At 44.3% G+C, this 17,445-nt stretch overlaps 1 protein-coding gene across 1 annotated transcript in view; it reads left to right on the forward strand.

Annotated features, from left to right (window-relative positions):
• The first annotated feature begins 1,920 nt into the window (after positions 1 to 1,920).
• Positions 1,921 to 17,445, forward strand: part of tapt1b (transmembrane anterior posterior transformation 1b) — a 28,049-nt gene continuing 12,524 nt past the window's right edge. The window contains exons 1-9 of the mRNA XM_079498175.1: positions 1,921 to 2,148; positions 6,045 to 6,175; positions 6,429 to 6,547; positions 8,470 to 8,632; positions 9,616 to 9,751; positions 11,234 to 11,331; positions 14,850 to 14,919; positions 15,358 to 15,438; positions 17,310 to 17,419. Coding sequence (XP_079354301.1) covers positions 1,962 to 2,148; positions 6,045 to 6,175; positions 6,429 to 6,547; positions 8,470 to 8,632; positions 9,616 to 9,751; positions 11,234 to 11,331; positions 14,850 to 14,919; positions 15,358 to 15,438; positions 17,310 to 17,419 — 1,095 coding nt within the window. The 5' untranslated portion in view covers positions 1,921 to 1,961. The remainder of the gene's footprint in view (positions 2,149 to 6,044; positions 6,176 to 6,428; positions 6,548 to 8,469; positions 8,633 to 9,615; positions 9,752 to 11,233; positions 11,332 to 14,849; positions 14,920 to 15,357; positions 15,439 to 17,309; positions 17,420 to 17,445) is intronic.

Below are 17,445 nucleotides of genomic sequence, written 5' to 3' on the forward strand. Positions count from 1 at the left end.
TTGTGACCTGGCCTTTCAGACACTGGCACTTTTATTATGCTTCTCTCAATAGGCTACTGTAGGTTGCCAATTGGCAGCTTTACAACAGTAATAAATTACACCCACCAGTGCTGTGCCACCACTGACAAAACACAAAAGGTCAGCTCGAGCTGTAAATAGGCCTATACAATAAAGTAGCCCAATAGTCAGGCTTCAATGAAACGAAACAAAGATGTATTAATTGCATCCTCTCATCAAAAGTATTATTTCATGTCCTCCTTCTTTTCCTACTATGTCCTCCTGCAGGCGTAAAGGTTTCAGTGAATAGAGATTTTGAAGAATTGAGACCCCCAACAATGTATTGAACTGCAGCTTAATTGTGCTTGATGCTGCAGTGCTCTTACACAGGTAAATTAGGTTACTGTAAATCAGTCTATCTATATTCACTTCAGTGCTTCTGATGAGGCTCATCAGAGGAGCTATTATAACTAGCCTATAGGCCTACCCTATACCTAGTATAGCCTATACGATTCGCTATTTTTGAACATTTAAAAAAAGTTTGACTAAAAACGACATAGGCCACTACACCAAAAATATGGATGCCAACAATCTTACGAATCGTACGGAATTTGAATTGAAATTAAAATGTTGAATTTTAAACGTAATTTTCTTGTAGGCCTATAGGCCTAATGATTTTCCAGAAGGAGCGAGGTCGCAGACCCTACTTTGAAACCAGTATACTGTTCTTCTCTAATCCAGTGATTTTCAACCTTTTTCATGTCCATCCATCCATCCGTCGGGTCGCAGGGGCTCCACTAGTGTTCCAGACTTCCCTCTCCAGAGCAACATTAGTGACTTCCTCCTGGGGGATCCCGAGACGTTCCAAGGCCAGTGAGTCGATGTGTTTCCTCCAACTGCGCCTTGGTCTGCCCCGGGGTCTCCTCCCAGTGGGACGTGCCTCGAGGACCTCCCTAGGGAGACGCCCGAGAGGCCTCCTAACCAAATTCCCGAACCACCTAAGCTAGCTCTTTTCCAGGCGAAGGAGCAGCGGTTCTACTCCGAGTCTCTCTCGCGTGACTGAACTTCTCACCCTATCTCTAAGGGAGATGCCAGCCACACATCGAAGAAAACTCATTTCGGCCGCTTGTATTCGCGACTTTATTCTTTCGGTCATGACCCACACTTCATGAGTCATGACCATATAGGTGAGAGTAGGAACGAAGATTGCTCGGTAGACAGAGAGCTATGTCTTCTGGCTCAACTCTCTTTTCGTCACCCTCCCCTCACTTGTCAACAAGACCCCGAGATACTTGAACTCCTTCACCTGGGGTAATGCCTCATTCCCTACCCGGACTGCACAATCCACCGGTTTCCTGCTGAGAAGCATGGCTTCAGATTTGGAGACGCTGATCCTCATCCCAGCCGCATTACAATCGGCTGCGAACCGGTCCAGTGAGAGCTGAAGGTCTTGGACCGATGGTGCCATCAGGACCACATCATCTGCAAAAAGCAGTGAACGCAGAGGCAAACATTGATCAAAATAACAATTATTCTATATTCTCTAATTGTGTAGACTTCTTGTAAATTAAGTAATGCAGAACAATGAATTGAAAAAAATGGGAAAAAAATGAAACCAAATCCATTTGATGTCATTTTACGCTCTCAGGAGTTAAAGATCTATTCTATAAGGGTCCATTTGGTCACAAACTCTCCATCATTTAGCTGGGGACCACCCGGAACCCCTTCAAGGACAAGGACCACAGGTGGTCCCATAGAGTATGGGTGGTCCCATAGAGTATGGGTGGTCCCCGGACCACTGGTTGAGATTTGAGAACCACTGCTCTATTATAATTTGTAAAATTAAGTATTGTATCGCGCCCTCTGCTGGCAGCGCCGTGAAACCGGTGACGTCGGACGGTGACGCACCTGCTGTCAGCCCAGCTGAGAGAGAGAGAGAGTAGTGGAGAGACTCTCTGGTGAAGATGGCGGACTCTGTGTCGGCGGGTTTAGCAGGAGGAGGAGAGGAGAAAGACACGGAGAAGGAGGGCAAGGAGAGGCCGAGGAGGGCTGCCAAACCGGAGAGGAGCAAGGAGAGCGGCGGCATGAAGGAGACACTGAGCTTCAGCGACAAGAACGGAAACAGAAAGGGCAAGAAACGCTACCTCTCTGGTGAGAGCTAACCCCTCGATCAGTACGAGTGGTACGCCGGAACCCGTGGCCTATCGTATACGGCGACCGTGTCATGGTTTTAATATAATTCGAGATTTTGTTTTACAGAATTTATCGTGTTGTAAACGACATTGTATTGTATAGTCAAATTGTCTTCGTGCTATTTCCTCTGGTTAATGCGGGGGGTCATTTTAGTCCTTACAAAAGGCATATATAGCAAAACTTTAAGAGACTCTGACGTCACTGACCACTTGTGTAAAAAACCCGGACCTATTTTAAGGGAAAACTTTTTCCATAATGTGTGTCACCACCAGATTATGTGATCTGACTCTAACGGTATCAATCAATCCTCGAAACAACAACCCGAAGTCATAATGAGTGAGTGAAATAATAATGTGGAATTATATAAAAAAAATAGCCAACTCGAGTCTGGGCCGGGGCGGTCACACAATTCCCCTGGCCACCGTGTTCGGTGCAACACGTGTTTTAGCCGCTATGGCCGGCCAGGCGTTTGTTTTGTTTTGTTTTGTTTTTGTTGGCTCAGCTTCACAGTACACCGCACAGTGTGTCAGTGTGCAGTGGTGTCATCTGGAACACTCATGCACTATGCATTGCATTTCCATGCATGCAGAATAGTGCACAACCTTCACGTTGCAGCCAGCCCAGGATGCACACATAGCTGCCAAGCTACAGTAGGTAGCATCTCATCATGGTCTCTACTTTGATGAATTCTTTTTTGATGAATTCCTGTTCTGTCTATAGAAGTGTCTATTTGTACGTCTCTAAATGTTTTGATGATTTGAACATGGTGGACCCTGTTGGAAACAAGTGTAATGCTTAATTGGGTCGTCCACTCACAGTTAACAGCCTTTGTATTGAGTTTGTGCTTGAAATGTACTGTAATTCTGCAAACTGTTAATAAATTCTTCAATCAATCAATCAAACATACAGTACTTTGCTTGAACTGTCTGTAACAGTAGCCAGCTAACGGGGGGTGGCTCAATTCCCTTTCATGTGCATGATGTAAACCGATATAGGAAGCCCGACCGTGATCGGCACTGACTGGTCGGTTAGATTAGTTTGATTGCATGATTGAACTTTAATCTTTTGGGTTGTTGCAATGCTGACACTGGCTGCAGCAGTTCTGCAGCTGCTTGGCATGATGAGTGAAATGTTTTGGCTGCGAGCCCTGCTATAAGTGGTGGAACAGACTGTATGTACGATCATGTCAAATCACTGATTGAACGTTACATGTGTGACTTGATGTGCGTGTGTGCAAATGTGCATGCGCGTGTGCTGCAGACTGTGCCCACATACACTCCATGTACATGTGTGTGTGTGTGTGTGTGTGTGAGAGTGTGTATGTAGTGCGTGAGTGGGTCGAGCATGCAAAAAACGGTGTTTTGTACGCTATGTTCTCTGCCCGGTGTCTGTGCTTGGCCTGTAACTGGAGTTACACAAGCACGTTGCTGTGCCCACCACAGTTTACATTCAACTTTCTGAAAGTTGTGAGTGTGCTTCCTATGGGATTTAAATTAGTCCCAAACTGAGTCAACTAGCAACTTTTGGGGGGAGCTTTGGGCAATCTGGAAGTAACTTTGGGAATCTTAAGGTAACTTCTGGAATTTAGGGAATCTGTAGGAATTCTTGCTTCCATTATTTTTGTATTATCCAACCCAATTGTGTGTGTGTGTGTGTGTGTGTGTGTGTGTGTGTGTGTGTAGTACACACATACAGATAAATCATTGTCCACATCCTTGGGGTTATTTCAGGCTAAAGGCACAGACGCTATCTTATTATCTATTTGTTTTATTGAACCTGTTTTCTATCTCTCTCTTTTTGCTCTTAGTCTACCTCTGTCCCCTCTCTCCTCACGGAATACTACAACAAAATGATGGCTCGCTGCTTTACACAAATAAATGCGTTGTGTTATGTCACACTTCTCTATCTAGCTCTATCTCTCAGAATGAGTGCACTGAAGCTTGTGGATCTTCTACTCGTGATGATTTCTTAAGACGCTGTAGTATGATCAAGACAAGTAGGGCATTCATTTACAGAAAAACACAAAAGTTAGAATATGGAGTGGACTATAGGACGTTTCTGCCTGACAGCGACGATATGCATCCAGCCTAATATATCAACAACAGTCATGTAAATAGGTTTTCAATGTAATGAGTCCCGGGATGCAGGGATGGTCTTTTAGATGAGTCCCAGGGACATTTTATGAGTCCCACTTCAACGAAGTTAGGAGTCATATTTTGCCATTTTTACAAATTGCAGCATTTAACTCCCATTTCATTTTATATGGTTATAATGTGGTTATATTCATGTAGAAAACAGAAGAATAAATGATTATTATAACTAAAGCTAGCAAAATAAACTAGAATAAAAAAACAGTACCGTAGTAGTGCATCCCGTGGATGCAGAGGTCGTTGTTTTATTGCGTTACTTTACTGCGTTTTGGGATGCAAAATGCACCCTATTTTAATCTCTGCAACAACTGGATGTTTTGAAAATGCCGCTGCTGAAAGACCCACATCCGTTTTTTATTTCTGTTGTAATACTTTCCCACGCTCTGCCTCCTTTGTGAAGTCTAGTACGCTCTGATTGCCTTGAACTTGACAGACTGCAGTTGACAGCCAGCCTGATTAATTAGTTGAATCAAGACCCACCACTACTTGAAAGGTCAAGGAAGGGACACCAACGTAATTGTCTCTATCCAGCAATTCCAGCCGTCAGATTCGTCACTCTGGCTGGCAGACTCACACCGGAAGTTTGTTGAAATAACATGAGAGTCAGCTGGTCATCTTATGAACGCTAGTATTTCTGAACGATTGAGACCTTTTATAGAATACCTGTCACAGGAAATAAAAGAAGACATATCACACATTGTTTTTGGCTGTGTTACTTTTCGATGTGTACACTTTAATTTGATAAGAGGTATCGAAAGAGCACAAAGTATGTTTCTGCACGTATGGCAAGACCAAATCAACCAAATCTCGCGATACCTCCGAGACCTTCATCGAACTTCCGGTGCAAGGTTTGCCACCCATGAGCGTCATATAGCGCATCTTCCTTCAGTAAGGTTCCTTGTGAAAGGTCTGATTCCTGCCGAAAATATTCTCACACCTAGATGATGAGCACACGAAACCTCCAATGTTACCATTTGCGCCGCTGCGTTTTTCCCTCTACGTGGCCGTGTACAAAACGCCTGAGACACCCACCTCACCTTCAGCCGTAGCTGCGCACACCTGTTCCACGGCCATTTCAGACCACACCGTGCTCCTGGTTGGCAAGCGGCAACTGAAAAGTTGCATCGTGGGCTCGTAGATCTGCTATTTTTGGTGTGTGACACCACAACCAAATATAGGCTACTGTAAATCAGGCATAAATGACTCGGTGAGGAGCTGTTGGTTATTGAAGTGTCAGACCGGTCTCTAGTCTGGTGAGCTTCATCAGTGCTGACGGTCTGTCACGATTGTGAAATTTTACATGACGATTAATTGTCACACAAATACCGGTAATTGCGATTAACCGTAACGATTGAATTGTGTTTCTTGTCGTTGATCATAATTGGAACATTTTGAATACAATTTGTATTTCTGTTTGGCTTTTAGGCTTCGTAAAAAAAAAGTTGCACAGGGCCGATATGACAAATAACACACATTTAATAATTTTGGACTTAAAGAAATAAAGTAATATACGTAAACATATTTAGTGGAAATAGCAGATCTGCAAGCTCAAAATATGCGACCCACTTTACAGATTGTAAATTGTCTATTTTTAACATCTTGGGAAATGTTTTGAAGATATATGAACATTTCCAACTTTGAAATGATTTTGACGATTATGACGGGCCTAGTGCTGAGCTGTTGGCGTGTTTGTGTGATCCACAGACCTGTCTCTGGTGAGGTTCATCAGTCAAGAGCTCACTAGGGGATACTTCCTGGAGCACAACGAGGCCAAATACACTGAGCGCAGAGAGAGAGTTTACACCTGCCTCCGCATCCCCAAAGAACTGGAGAAGGTAAGGAATACATGCATTTTACGCGCAGCCACACACACACACACACACACACACACAGACAATATTTTAGAATATGCTTTGAGAGAAAGGTAGGTATAACTATGCCTGGTTATGTAATATTAATCATTTTCAGTTACGATGCACTTGCATAACGTTAGAAATATTCAAGTTCTGACATGCAGACTGCCGTTACCACTTGAACATGCTGTGTGTGTGTGTGTGTGTGTGTGTGTGTGTGTGTGTGTGTGTGTAGTTGATGACGTTTGGCTTCTTCCTGTGTCTGGATGCCTTCCTGTATGTGTTCACTCTGCTGCCCCTCAGGGTACTACTGGCTCTGCTCCGCCTCCTCACCCTGCCCTGCTGCGGCCTCAGGTAACACACACACACACACACACACACACACACACACACACACATCCATTAAAGCTCTATTCACTAGGACAGACCAAGCATCAGACAAAAGGACCTTTAGGGTTGTTTATTGAATAGACGTGGAGTATGGTCGTTTATGGACGCGTCCCGCATGGAACGTGTCGGCATAAACGGCCACGGCATGGAAAGACGTTGGGGGAGCCAGCATGGTCATCTAAGGTCATCGCCACATGCAAAGCGTGTAGCGTGCGGCTTGGATGGCCAGGGGCGGGGGATGCCATTAGAGGTGCCGGCATGAACATCTAAGGTCATCGGCGGCTTAGATAATCAGGGGCACGAATGACATGTGGGGCGTCGACGAGAACATCTAAGGGCATCACTACACACGAGCGTGTAGCATGCGGCTTAGATGGTCAGGTCGTTGGGAGGATGCCATTAGAGGTGCCGGCATGAACATCTAAGGTCATCACTACACGCAAGCGTGTAGCGTGCGGCTTAGATAGTCAGGGCCACGAATGGCATCGGAGGTGCCGGCGTGATCATCTAAGGTCACCACTCACCACCATGCGCAAGCGTGCGGAGTGCGGCTTAGATGGTCAAGCAGCGTGTGTGGCAGCCAATCAGGCTAGGCCGTCAGTATGACTAGCTGATGACGATGTCGTCTCCATTTCATGAGAGATCATTAGTCAGATTTCACCTGACAAAAAGGATCCATCATGTATAGAAAATGTAGATGCATCTTAGAATTGAATCGAATCATTAACAGTTCGTAATCGAATAGAATCGTGAGGCCATTGAAGAGTCCCATCACAGACACAGGTACAACATGGACATACGTATACATTTAAGCTTGGGCGGCAGTGGCTCAGGAGGTAGAGTGGGCACTTGGGAAATTAAAGGGTTCTTCTTCTTTTCGTGTCTTTGAACACTGATTGTCATGCAAATCAGTCCCAGACCTAGTTATTGGCATGTCAGTTGCATGTGGAAATGTGCCCAACGGCCTGTGTAATACCACCATGCGCCTCCAGAGGGGAGCAGAACTCTTGTTGAGTCCAGGTCGAGTCAGACTGATTAGCTGCAATTAGGTAAGGGATAATATCTGGCTAGGTGGTCATTGTCGGGAGATAATTCACCGACAGGGAGTTTAACCACCGAGGCGAAGCCGAGGTGGTTACACTCCCTGAAGGTGAATTATATCCCGACAATGACCACCTAGCCAGATATTATCCCGCTTATTACATGGCTAACTAACATAAATTAATCCATTGATCCAAAACACAACAAAAAAAGTATTCCATAACTTCGCGCTGGCTGAGTCTGCCCAGCTGCAGGGCTGAAGCACTGTCGGAAAACAAGGAAGTGAGTTGATCAAATAGAATCCATTTTCGGGTCCAGCTGCTTCGTCTATTTCTCGCTCAAATGTTTTCAAAAACATTTTTAAGAGCAATGTTTAGCTGTAAATTACATTGTGTGTCAGTAGTGTGTGTGTTTACATGGCTGTTATGTTGGAAACGGCAGTAAATCAAGCGGGCGCAGCCGCGCAGCTGGTGGTGCTCAGAGGGTTTGATTAGGCAGCGGTCATTATACAGCGGAGCGGTCATTATCATGAGATAACTCACCGCTGAATTAAGCGATTGACCAATCAGAATCAAGCATTCAACCAAGCCATGTAATAAAATGGATTAACTCACCTTTAACAAGCAGGAATAACAAGTAATCTGCGTAACTGTGTGTGTGTGTGTGTGTGTGTGTGTGTGTGTGTGTGTGTGTGTGTGTGTGTGTGTGTGTGTGTGTGTGTGTGTGTGTGTGTGTGTGTGTGTGTGTGTGTGTGTGTGTGTGTGTGTGTGTGTGTGTGTGTGTGTGTGTGTGTGTGTGTGTGTGTGTGTGTGTGTGTGTGTGTGTGTGTGTGTGTGTGTGTCCAGTGGTTCGCGGCTGCTGCAGCCGGCCCAGGTGTGTGACGTGTTGAAAGGTTTAATCATGATCCTGTGCTACACTATGATGGGATATGTAGACTACTCCATGATGTACCACCTCATCAGAGGGCAGTCTGTCATCAAGCTGTACATCATATACAACATGTTGGAGGTACGCGCACTCACACCCCTTTCTTTTTTAGGCCTGACGTCGAAATTAAAAAAAAATATTTTCTTTCTGAAAAACCTCATGTGGTTCTCAATATTTCATGTCAAGGACCCCAGAAATTATATGTAATATGCCGCCGACCCCAATCTGAAAATGTGTTGTTACTTCCAGGGACCCCCCAGAAGCAAAGATTTGAGTTAAAAACTGAAACTCTGAAAGAATATATATTCAAAGATTGAGGCACATTTTCACGATTAAAAAAAAAAAAAAAGCAGACCTACAAGTTCATAGCGTGGCACTCGGTGCCGCGCTATGAGCTTGTAGATCTGCTATTTTTCAATAGCTAAAGTATAACATAATGCTTAAAACACAAAATGGGTTAGGTTACCAACACAAGTGACCGTCAAACACCATCTCTCCAGTTTGTTTCTCCTAACTTGTTATGGCTAGAGGCGCTCCAATCGAGTGCAGCCACCGATCGGACGATTTTCGCTCCAAATGACTCAATCGGGGATCGGCAATTTACCCCATCTGGAGAAACCGATCTTTAAATTGTACCATTTAAGTGATATAAAAGTCAATCAGATATATAGTATAATATCGTTTTGCATCTTTTGTGACAGGCCTAAACATTCTCCCCTTCCTCCCCACATACACAGGAAGAGTTTTGACCTGACGATCATGAGAAAAACAATCTGTGATCGGGATCGGTCCCAAAAAACCTCTAGTTTTGGGAGCAAATATGTTTTTAGCGATTATTCTGTTCATTACTTTTTCAATTAATTGATTAATCAAGATTATTCATGATTCTTTTGTAAATATATCAATGATTTCTTATATATATATTTAAAAAAACGATTGGTCTGATTGATCTGAACCTATTTTAGGGCCTAAGAGACAGGACATATTTTTAGGTACAACAGTGTTGCACAAAAACATTGTAAATATCTTCTGGTGTTGCCGTCCTCCTGCCTCCCGTCCACTAGGTGGCGGACCGTCTCTTCTCGTCGTTTGGACAGGACATCCTGGACGCTCTGTACTGGACGGCCACAGAGCCCAAAGAGAAGAAGAGAGCTCACATAGGAGTCATCCCTCACTTCCTCATGGCTGTTCTCTACGTCTGTATCCATACTGTGTGTGTGTGTGTGTGTGTGTGTGTGTGTGTGTGTGTGTGTGTGTGTGTGTGTGTGTGTGTGTGTGTGTGTGTGTGTGTGTGTGTGTGTGTGTGTGTGTGTGTGTGTGTGTGTGTGTGTGTGTGTGTGTGTGTGTGTGTGTGTGTGTGTGTGTGTGTGTATTTTAGTCTTGATTCCAAGTAATAAGTAATGTAATATTATTACTACTTTAAGGAGTGATAAGTAGAACTAAACAACATCGCTAGGATGCAACTGGGATGTATCCTCAGTGATGTATCCCAAGGTCATCGGGGTTTCGGGTCTTCCAACATAGATAGATGGATAGATACTTTATTAATCCTAGCGGGGAAATTGAAGTGTTACAACAGGCAGCCAGCGTTACGCAGGCAGCGCCTCACTCGGGTAGCTACCCTCGATCAGTCCCATTAGGGAAAAACCAGGGACACACAATCCGTTGCTCCAGAACTACTCTGCCGGTGCTGGGCGGGCCATCCGACGGGTACCGGGCGGGCCACCCGGCGCGTGGAAGGACTAGGCACTGTGGGTTGACTCCTGGCCGGGCACCTCCTACGTCTCACCAGGTCCTCTCCTGCTCTCACCAGGAGTACGACCAGGACCTGTGCGTTGCACCAGATTCCCAGCACCAGACACTTCATTTGGGAGTGGTTGATTCCGCAGGCTCCACCGGCAAGGCAACAGTGGTGCCGCAGGCTCCATCTCTCGGGTGGTCACTAGAGTCTAGTGACCACCCGAGAGAGGAATAGATGTGACAACCGGGAATAGTCTAGTGACTAGACTATTCCCGGTTGTCACATCTATTCCTATGAGTCACTATAAATAGAAAACTAAGAACTAAAAAACATTGCTAGGATGCAACTTGGACATATCCTCAGTGATGTATCCCAAGGTCATCAGGGTTTCGGGTCTTCCAACATCATACCCCTCACTCGGGTGACCCAGCCGGGGTTGATCAAGTCCCGATTTACGTCCCAGTAGCTACCCTCGATCAGTGACATTAGGGAAAACCCAGGGACACACAATCCGCTGCTCCAGAACTACTCTGCCGGTACTGGGCGGGCCACTCCTGGCCGGGCACCTCCTACGTCTCACCAGGTCCTCTCCTGCTCTCACCAGGAGTACATATTACTCTCCTAAGTAATATTGCCCAACACTGTGTGTGAGCGTGTGTGAATAATTTGAATATTGGATCGGCTATTTTCATCTTGTACACCAGTGCGAAAATTAGGTATAAATCAGGCTTATGGTAGATCACCAACTAAATGCCCCAAATATGAAAGTCACATCAGTAGGGAAAAAAACAGGAGGGGGGCCTAATCTAGATCTCTGGGGGACTCTGGAGCCAACTAACTAAGTACACCTGTATAGGGTTTTAAATGAGCAGTGTGTGCTGTATATGCGCACACACCGTGTGACTTTGTTGAGGTGTGTTTTCCTGAGTGTCTCCTCTCAGTTCTTCATGCCATTCTCATCATGGTCCAGGCCACCACCCTCAATGTAGCCTTCAACTCTCATAACAAGTCACTGCTCACCATCATGATGTCTAACAACGTGAGTCTCGCACGCACACACAAACACACACCTGCACGCACGTGCGGACACACACACACACGCACGCACGTGTGTGTGCACGCACGCACACACACACACACACATAACGAGTTGTCATCTCCCTCTCCTAATGGAGGAGTCATTGCGACGATGTCCCACGTTTAACTATCTGTCCAATGAAAATGGCATGCCTCCCATTAATTTTGACAGCTAATTCTGATAATAGTCTTAGTCTTGCATTGTATTACCATACTGCACCACTTAACAGTAGAAAATAACATTGTATTCATTAAAGGACAACTTTAGTTTTTTTTCAACCAGGCAAGGTTCATGTTTTAGGTTGTTAATAGAGAAAGTAAAAGATGAGGGTTAAACCTTTCTCATTTGCTGCATTCTAACGATTTTAGCTATTTCTGACAGGAGGGTGGGGGCATTCGAACATACGTATTTGTTTTTACAAAATTTTACAGCGATTTATTTATTATTATTTACTATAGTCCTACTAGACCCCAAGAAATTACATCTGGCCACAAAAGATCACAGGATCTCATTCTCATTCAAACCAGTAACAAATGAAGAGGTGCTAAAAAAACTAGTCGCCCTTCAGCCAAACAAGGCCACCGGTCATGACAATTTACCAACCAGATTCCTCAGAGACGCTGCTGTCTCTATAGCTCCTATAATAACCCACATTTCAAACCTATCCATCAGTCAAAGCCACGTTCCTCAGGAACTTAAAATGGCGCGAGTAATCCCCCTGTTCAAAAAGGGAAGTAAATTAGACACGGGAAACTACCGCCCTGTCTCTATCTTGTGTTCAATGTCTAAAGTCATAGAGAGAATAATTTATGAACAAATTAGCAGCTACTTAAGCGAACGCAATTTGCTGTTCGAATTCCAATCTGGTTTCAGAACATCACACTCCACTGACACATGCCTATTATATTTGAACGACTACATCAAACATGAGGTAGACGCGGGTAAATACTGTGGGATGGTCATGCTGGACCTTCAAAAGGCATTCGATACGGTCAATCATTCAATCCTACTGGACAAGCTGAAGGCGACTGGCTTTGATAGTGCTTCTTTATGTTGGATGAGGTCCTACCTTGAAGGTAGAGAACAGATGGTTGACATCAACGGAACCATGTCCTCCCCCCTCCCAGTGAACTGTGGGGTTCCCCAAGGAAGCATATTAGGGCCATTACTCTTCCTACTATACATAAACGACATGAGCGCCGCATGTAACTGTAAGCTGTTCTTGTTTGCCGACGACTCAGCACTCCTGATATCGGGAGAAAACAAAGCGCAGGTTGAGGAAGCCCTAAGTATAGAACTCACCAAAATCCGAACCTGGCTCACCGACAACAAACTCTCATTGCACCTCGGTAAAACGGAATCCATCCTTTTTGGGTCCAACCATTCCCTGAGTAGGACAAATGTAAATGATTTTAAGGTCCGAGTCGATGACATAATAATCTCCAGCAAAGAAGAGGTAACATACCTAGGATGTATCCTTGACAATAAACTGACAGGGGATAGCATGGCAACAAGGGCGATAAAAAGAGTAAACCAGAGGACAAGATTCTTGGGCAGAATCTCCTCCTTTATTAACAAAAGGGCCCTCAGGACCTTAGCTGGAGCCCTCATACTACCCATTTTTGACTATGCTTGTACGTCCTGGTTCTCTAACATATCAATGGCACAGAAAACCAAGCTTCAAACTTCCCAAAACAAACTAATCCGACTTCTTATTCACCTAGGGCCCATGACCCACCTATATGCGGAGCATTTTGACAGCATAGGCTGGCTCAGGGTGGAAGACAGAGTCAAGCAGTTGAAGATGAGCCTGACATTCAAAATTGTAAATGCAACTTTACCCTCCATGCCCTCAGTACCCACTTACTTGACTAATTACTTTAAAAAAGTGAGCAATACCCACAGCCATAATACTAGAGGGAGCGTGAACAACGATCTGGTGCCACCCATTTATAAAACAAATATGGGCAAATTCACCTTTCAAAGCACTGCTACCCAGGTGTGGAATGCCCTCCCCCCATCTCTCAAAACAAACAAATCTCTGGCTTCCTTCAAGACAGGCCTAAAAATTCACCTATCAGCAGGTCAAAGGGAGAGGAGGTGATCGCCCCAGCCTCTTTATACTAATAAACCCCTTCCGATTAACTTCAGCCCCAACCTATGCATACTGTATATTTCATGTTTAGAGGAAATTGATATGCTGTTATATCAACTGTTGTTACTGTGTTAAATTATTTTTCATGTCATGTGTGAGTGGATGGGACCCGAATGGAAACAAGGCCGCAAGGTCTTTCTTCGGTGTAATCCTTTTTCGGACAAAAAAAATGCCTGACTGTACATTGTGCTGTTTGCATTTATATGTTGCCTAATAAAATATTCAATCAATCAAAATCTACTACTAATAATAAAGAAATCGCTATAACCGGTCGAAAATAGCTAAAATCGATACAACGAAAGAAAGCAGCAAATGAAAAGAGATGAGTGTTTTTTTAACACTCATCTTTTACTTTCTCTAATAACAACCTAAAACATGAACCTTGCTTGAAAAAAAACTCAAGCTGTCCTTTAAAATGAATAAATCCTGTATTATACTACAATTTACAATTCAGGCATTTAGCAGATGCTCTTAATCCAGAGCGATTTACAGTACGCAAGAACAACACAAGGTAATACATCAAATAGACGTAGTCATCTAGGAGGTAAACTAAGAAACTAACATCCGTCTAACGGTAGAATATCTGTATAGAATATCTGACAGTATTAGAATGTTGATGTTCATTTTGTATTCATCCTTAGGGCCTCAAATCAATATGTATAGCATTTAAGCTGCCCTGAGAGCAGAATTCAAAAGTCTTATTTCAAACACAAAGTGTTTTTTGACAGCAGAAACTGCCTGTCATAATTTCACCCCCCTCCCTATCTAAAGATTGGACAGTATTAAGATGTTGATATTGATTTTGTATTCATCTCAAGTCATATTACAGCAGAAACTGCCTGTCATAATTTGCACCCCCTCTCTATCTAATTATTGGACAGTATTAGGATGTTGATATTCATGTTGTATTCGTCCTTAGGGCCCCAAATCATACCTTAGAAAACATGAGTGTCTATTTCAAACACAAAGTATTTTTTTACTGATAGCATCATTTTACCCTACCCCCTATCAAAGTATTGGACAGTATTAATATGTTGATTTTGTATTCATCTTTAGGGCCCCAAATCATAACCTTGAAAGCACTAGTGTCTTTTTGAAACGCATAGGGTTTTTCATATTTCGACAGCAGAAACTGCCTGTCATAATTTCCCTATCTAAAGATTGGACAGTATTAAGATGTTGATATTGATTTTGTGTCTTAGGGCCCCAAATCACACTTTGGAATGCTATCTATAGCTTTTAAGATGCATATCAGTCCTCTTCCCTTTCCGCTCCCATGACAGTGTTTGACCATGTTTATACTGATGTCTGTCCTCTTTGGCAGTTTGTGGAGATCAAAGGGAGTGTGTTCAAGAAGTTTGAGAAGAACAACCTGTTTCAGATGTCCAACAGTGGTGAGCAGTGCAAACAACTATCAACTCTTTATGCCATTAACCACATACTATTTTCAAGAACATAGGATCTACAAGCTCACAACACATCCCGGTTGAACACGTTTTGAACTTGTAGATCTGCCTTTTGACAAATATTCTAAATGTATCGGTATTGGCCCAGAATTTCCAATTGATGCCTCCATTTATGTCCAGGCATTTGATCTCAGGGTTGAAAATGTAGGCAGATGAGTTCAGTTGTTGTGTGTGTGTGTGGTCCAAAACTGTTCAGGATTCAAATGCAAAAGAGTGTGTGTGTGTGTGTGTGTGTGTGTGTGTGTGTGTGTGTGTGTGTGTGTGTGTGTGTGTGTGTGCGTGTGCGTGTGCGTGTGCGTGCGCGTGCGTGCGTGCATGCGTCCAGAAGTAGGTTAATCCTGGATTGATGTGTTGTGTTTTGTGCAGACATAAAGGAGAGGTTCACCAACTACATCCTCCTGCTCATCGTGTGCCTCAGGAACATGGAGCAGTTCTCCTGGAACCCAGGTAACCATCACACTCCGGCCTCAATCTGACTGCACTAGGTAACCATCACACTCCAGCCTCATTCTGACTGCACTAGGTAACCATCACACTCCAGCCTCATTCTGACTGCACTAGGTAACCATCACACTCCAGCCTCATTCTGACTGCACTAGGTAAACATCACACTCCGGCCTCATTCTGACTGCACTAGGTAATCATCACACTCCAGCCTCATTCTGACTGCACTAGGTAACCATCACACTCCAGCCTCATTCTGACTGAACCCAGGTAAACATCACACTCCAGCCTCATTCTGACTGCACTAGGTAAACATCACACTCCGGCCTCATTCTGACTGCACTAGGTAAACATCACACTCCAGCCTCATTCTGACTGAACCCAGGTAAACCTCACACTCCGGCCTCATTCTGACTGCACCAGGTAACCATCACACTCCAGCCTCATTCTGACTGCACTAGGTAAACATCACACTCCGGCCTCATTCTGACTGCACTAGGTAACCATCACACTCCGGCCTCATTCTGACTGAACCCAGGTAACCATCACACTCCGGCCTCATTCTGACTGCACTAGGTAAACATCACACTCCGGCCTCATTCTGACTGCACTAGGTAAACATCACACTCCGGCCTCATTCTGACTGCACTAGGTAAACATCACACTCCGGCCTCATTCTGACTGCACTAGGTAAACATCACACTCCAGCCTCATTCTGACTGAACCCAGGTAAACCTCACACTCCGGCCTCATTCTGACTGCACCAGGTAACCATCACACTCCAGCCTCATTCTGACTGCACTAGGTAAACATCACACTCCGGCCTCATTCTGACTGCACTAGGTAACCATCACACTCCGGCCTCATTCTGACTGAACCCAGGTAATCATCACACTCCAGCCTCATTCTGACTGAACCCAGGTAATCATCACACTCCAGCCTCATTCTGACTGCACTAGGTAACCATCACACTCCAGCCTCATTCTGACTGCACTGCACCTCAATGCTTCACCACAGTGCTTCTCAAGCTGTGGGCTGCATGGGGCCCACAGTTGATTTTGTCGACTAACGGCCACGCTACACCAGGCTTTTCGCGCACAAACCGCGCGCGTTTACCCTAAACGCGTGCGTTGAATTTAGGTCCAGTCCTATTTTTAAAAACGCACGCGCGGGCCGTGCGTTTAGGGTAAACGTGCGAGAAAAGCCTGGTGTAGCTTGGCCGTAATACTAAGACGAGAAATGTTCCGTCGACTACCTTTGTTCCACTGACGAAAACTAAATGAAAACAAAGCTATGATGACTGAGACTAGTAAATATATTGACAATTTAATCTAGAAATAGAAACTACACTAAAATGTTAGGAAGGGACTAGTGGACAAGAGAACCTTTACTTTTCAGGAAAAATAAAAATACTACCTGTGTCCCAGTGGATCCAATGTCATTATTATTTAGCCCTTGTTTTTGGAAATAAATAATCAAGCAAAAACAAATGCTTACCACTAGCTTTCTTCAGAAATGTGTTCATAAAGGTGTCTACTATAACATATACATTTGTTCCAACCCAACTCCCTTGGGAAACTTTGTGACAGCTGCTGAAAGTTGGGGTACCATTTAACAACCAATATAAGGCAAAATTCCCAACATTTCATTATGCTTTAAATAGCATGTGACATGTTGGGTCGGAAAAAATGTATATGTTATAGTAGACACCTTTTATGAACAAATCTGTGAAGAAAGCTAGTGGTAAGCATTGTGTGTGTGTGTGTGTGGTGTGTGTGTGTGTGTGTGTGTGTGTGTGTGCAGTTTATTCTAGCCATAATGTGTTGAGGTCATTTGATTTGCGATGATGTCATTAATGCTTGCTCTGATCCCAGACCACCTGTGGGTGCTCTTCCCTGACGTCGTCATGGTGATAGCCTCGGAGGTCACTGTGGACGTCGTCAAGCACGCCTTCATCACCAAGTTCAACGACATCAACGCTGACGTAAGTCTGGACCCCCGTTCTCTGGC

The sequence above is a fragment of the Electrona antarctica genome (genome assembly GCF_951216825.1).
Source record: "Electrona antarctica genome assembly, chromosome: 4".
NCBI lineage: Eukaryota > Metazoa > Chordata > Actinopteri > Myctophiformes > Myctophidae > Electrona > Electrona antarctica.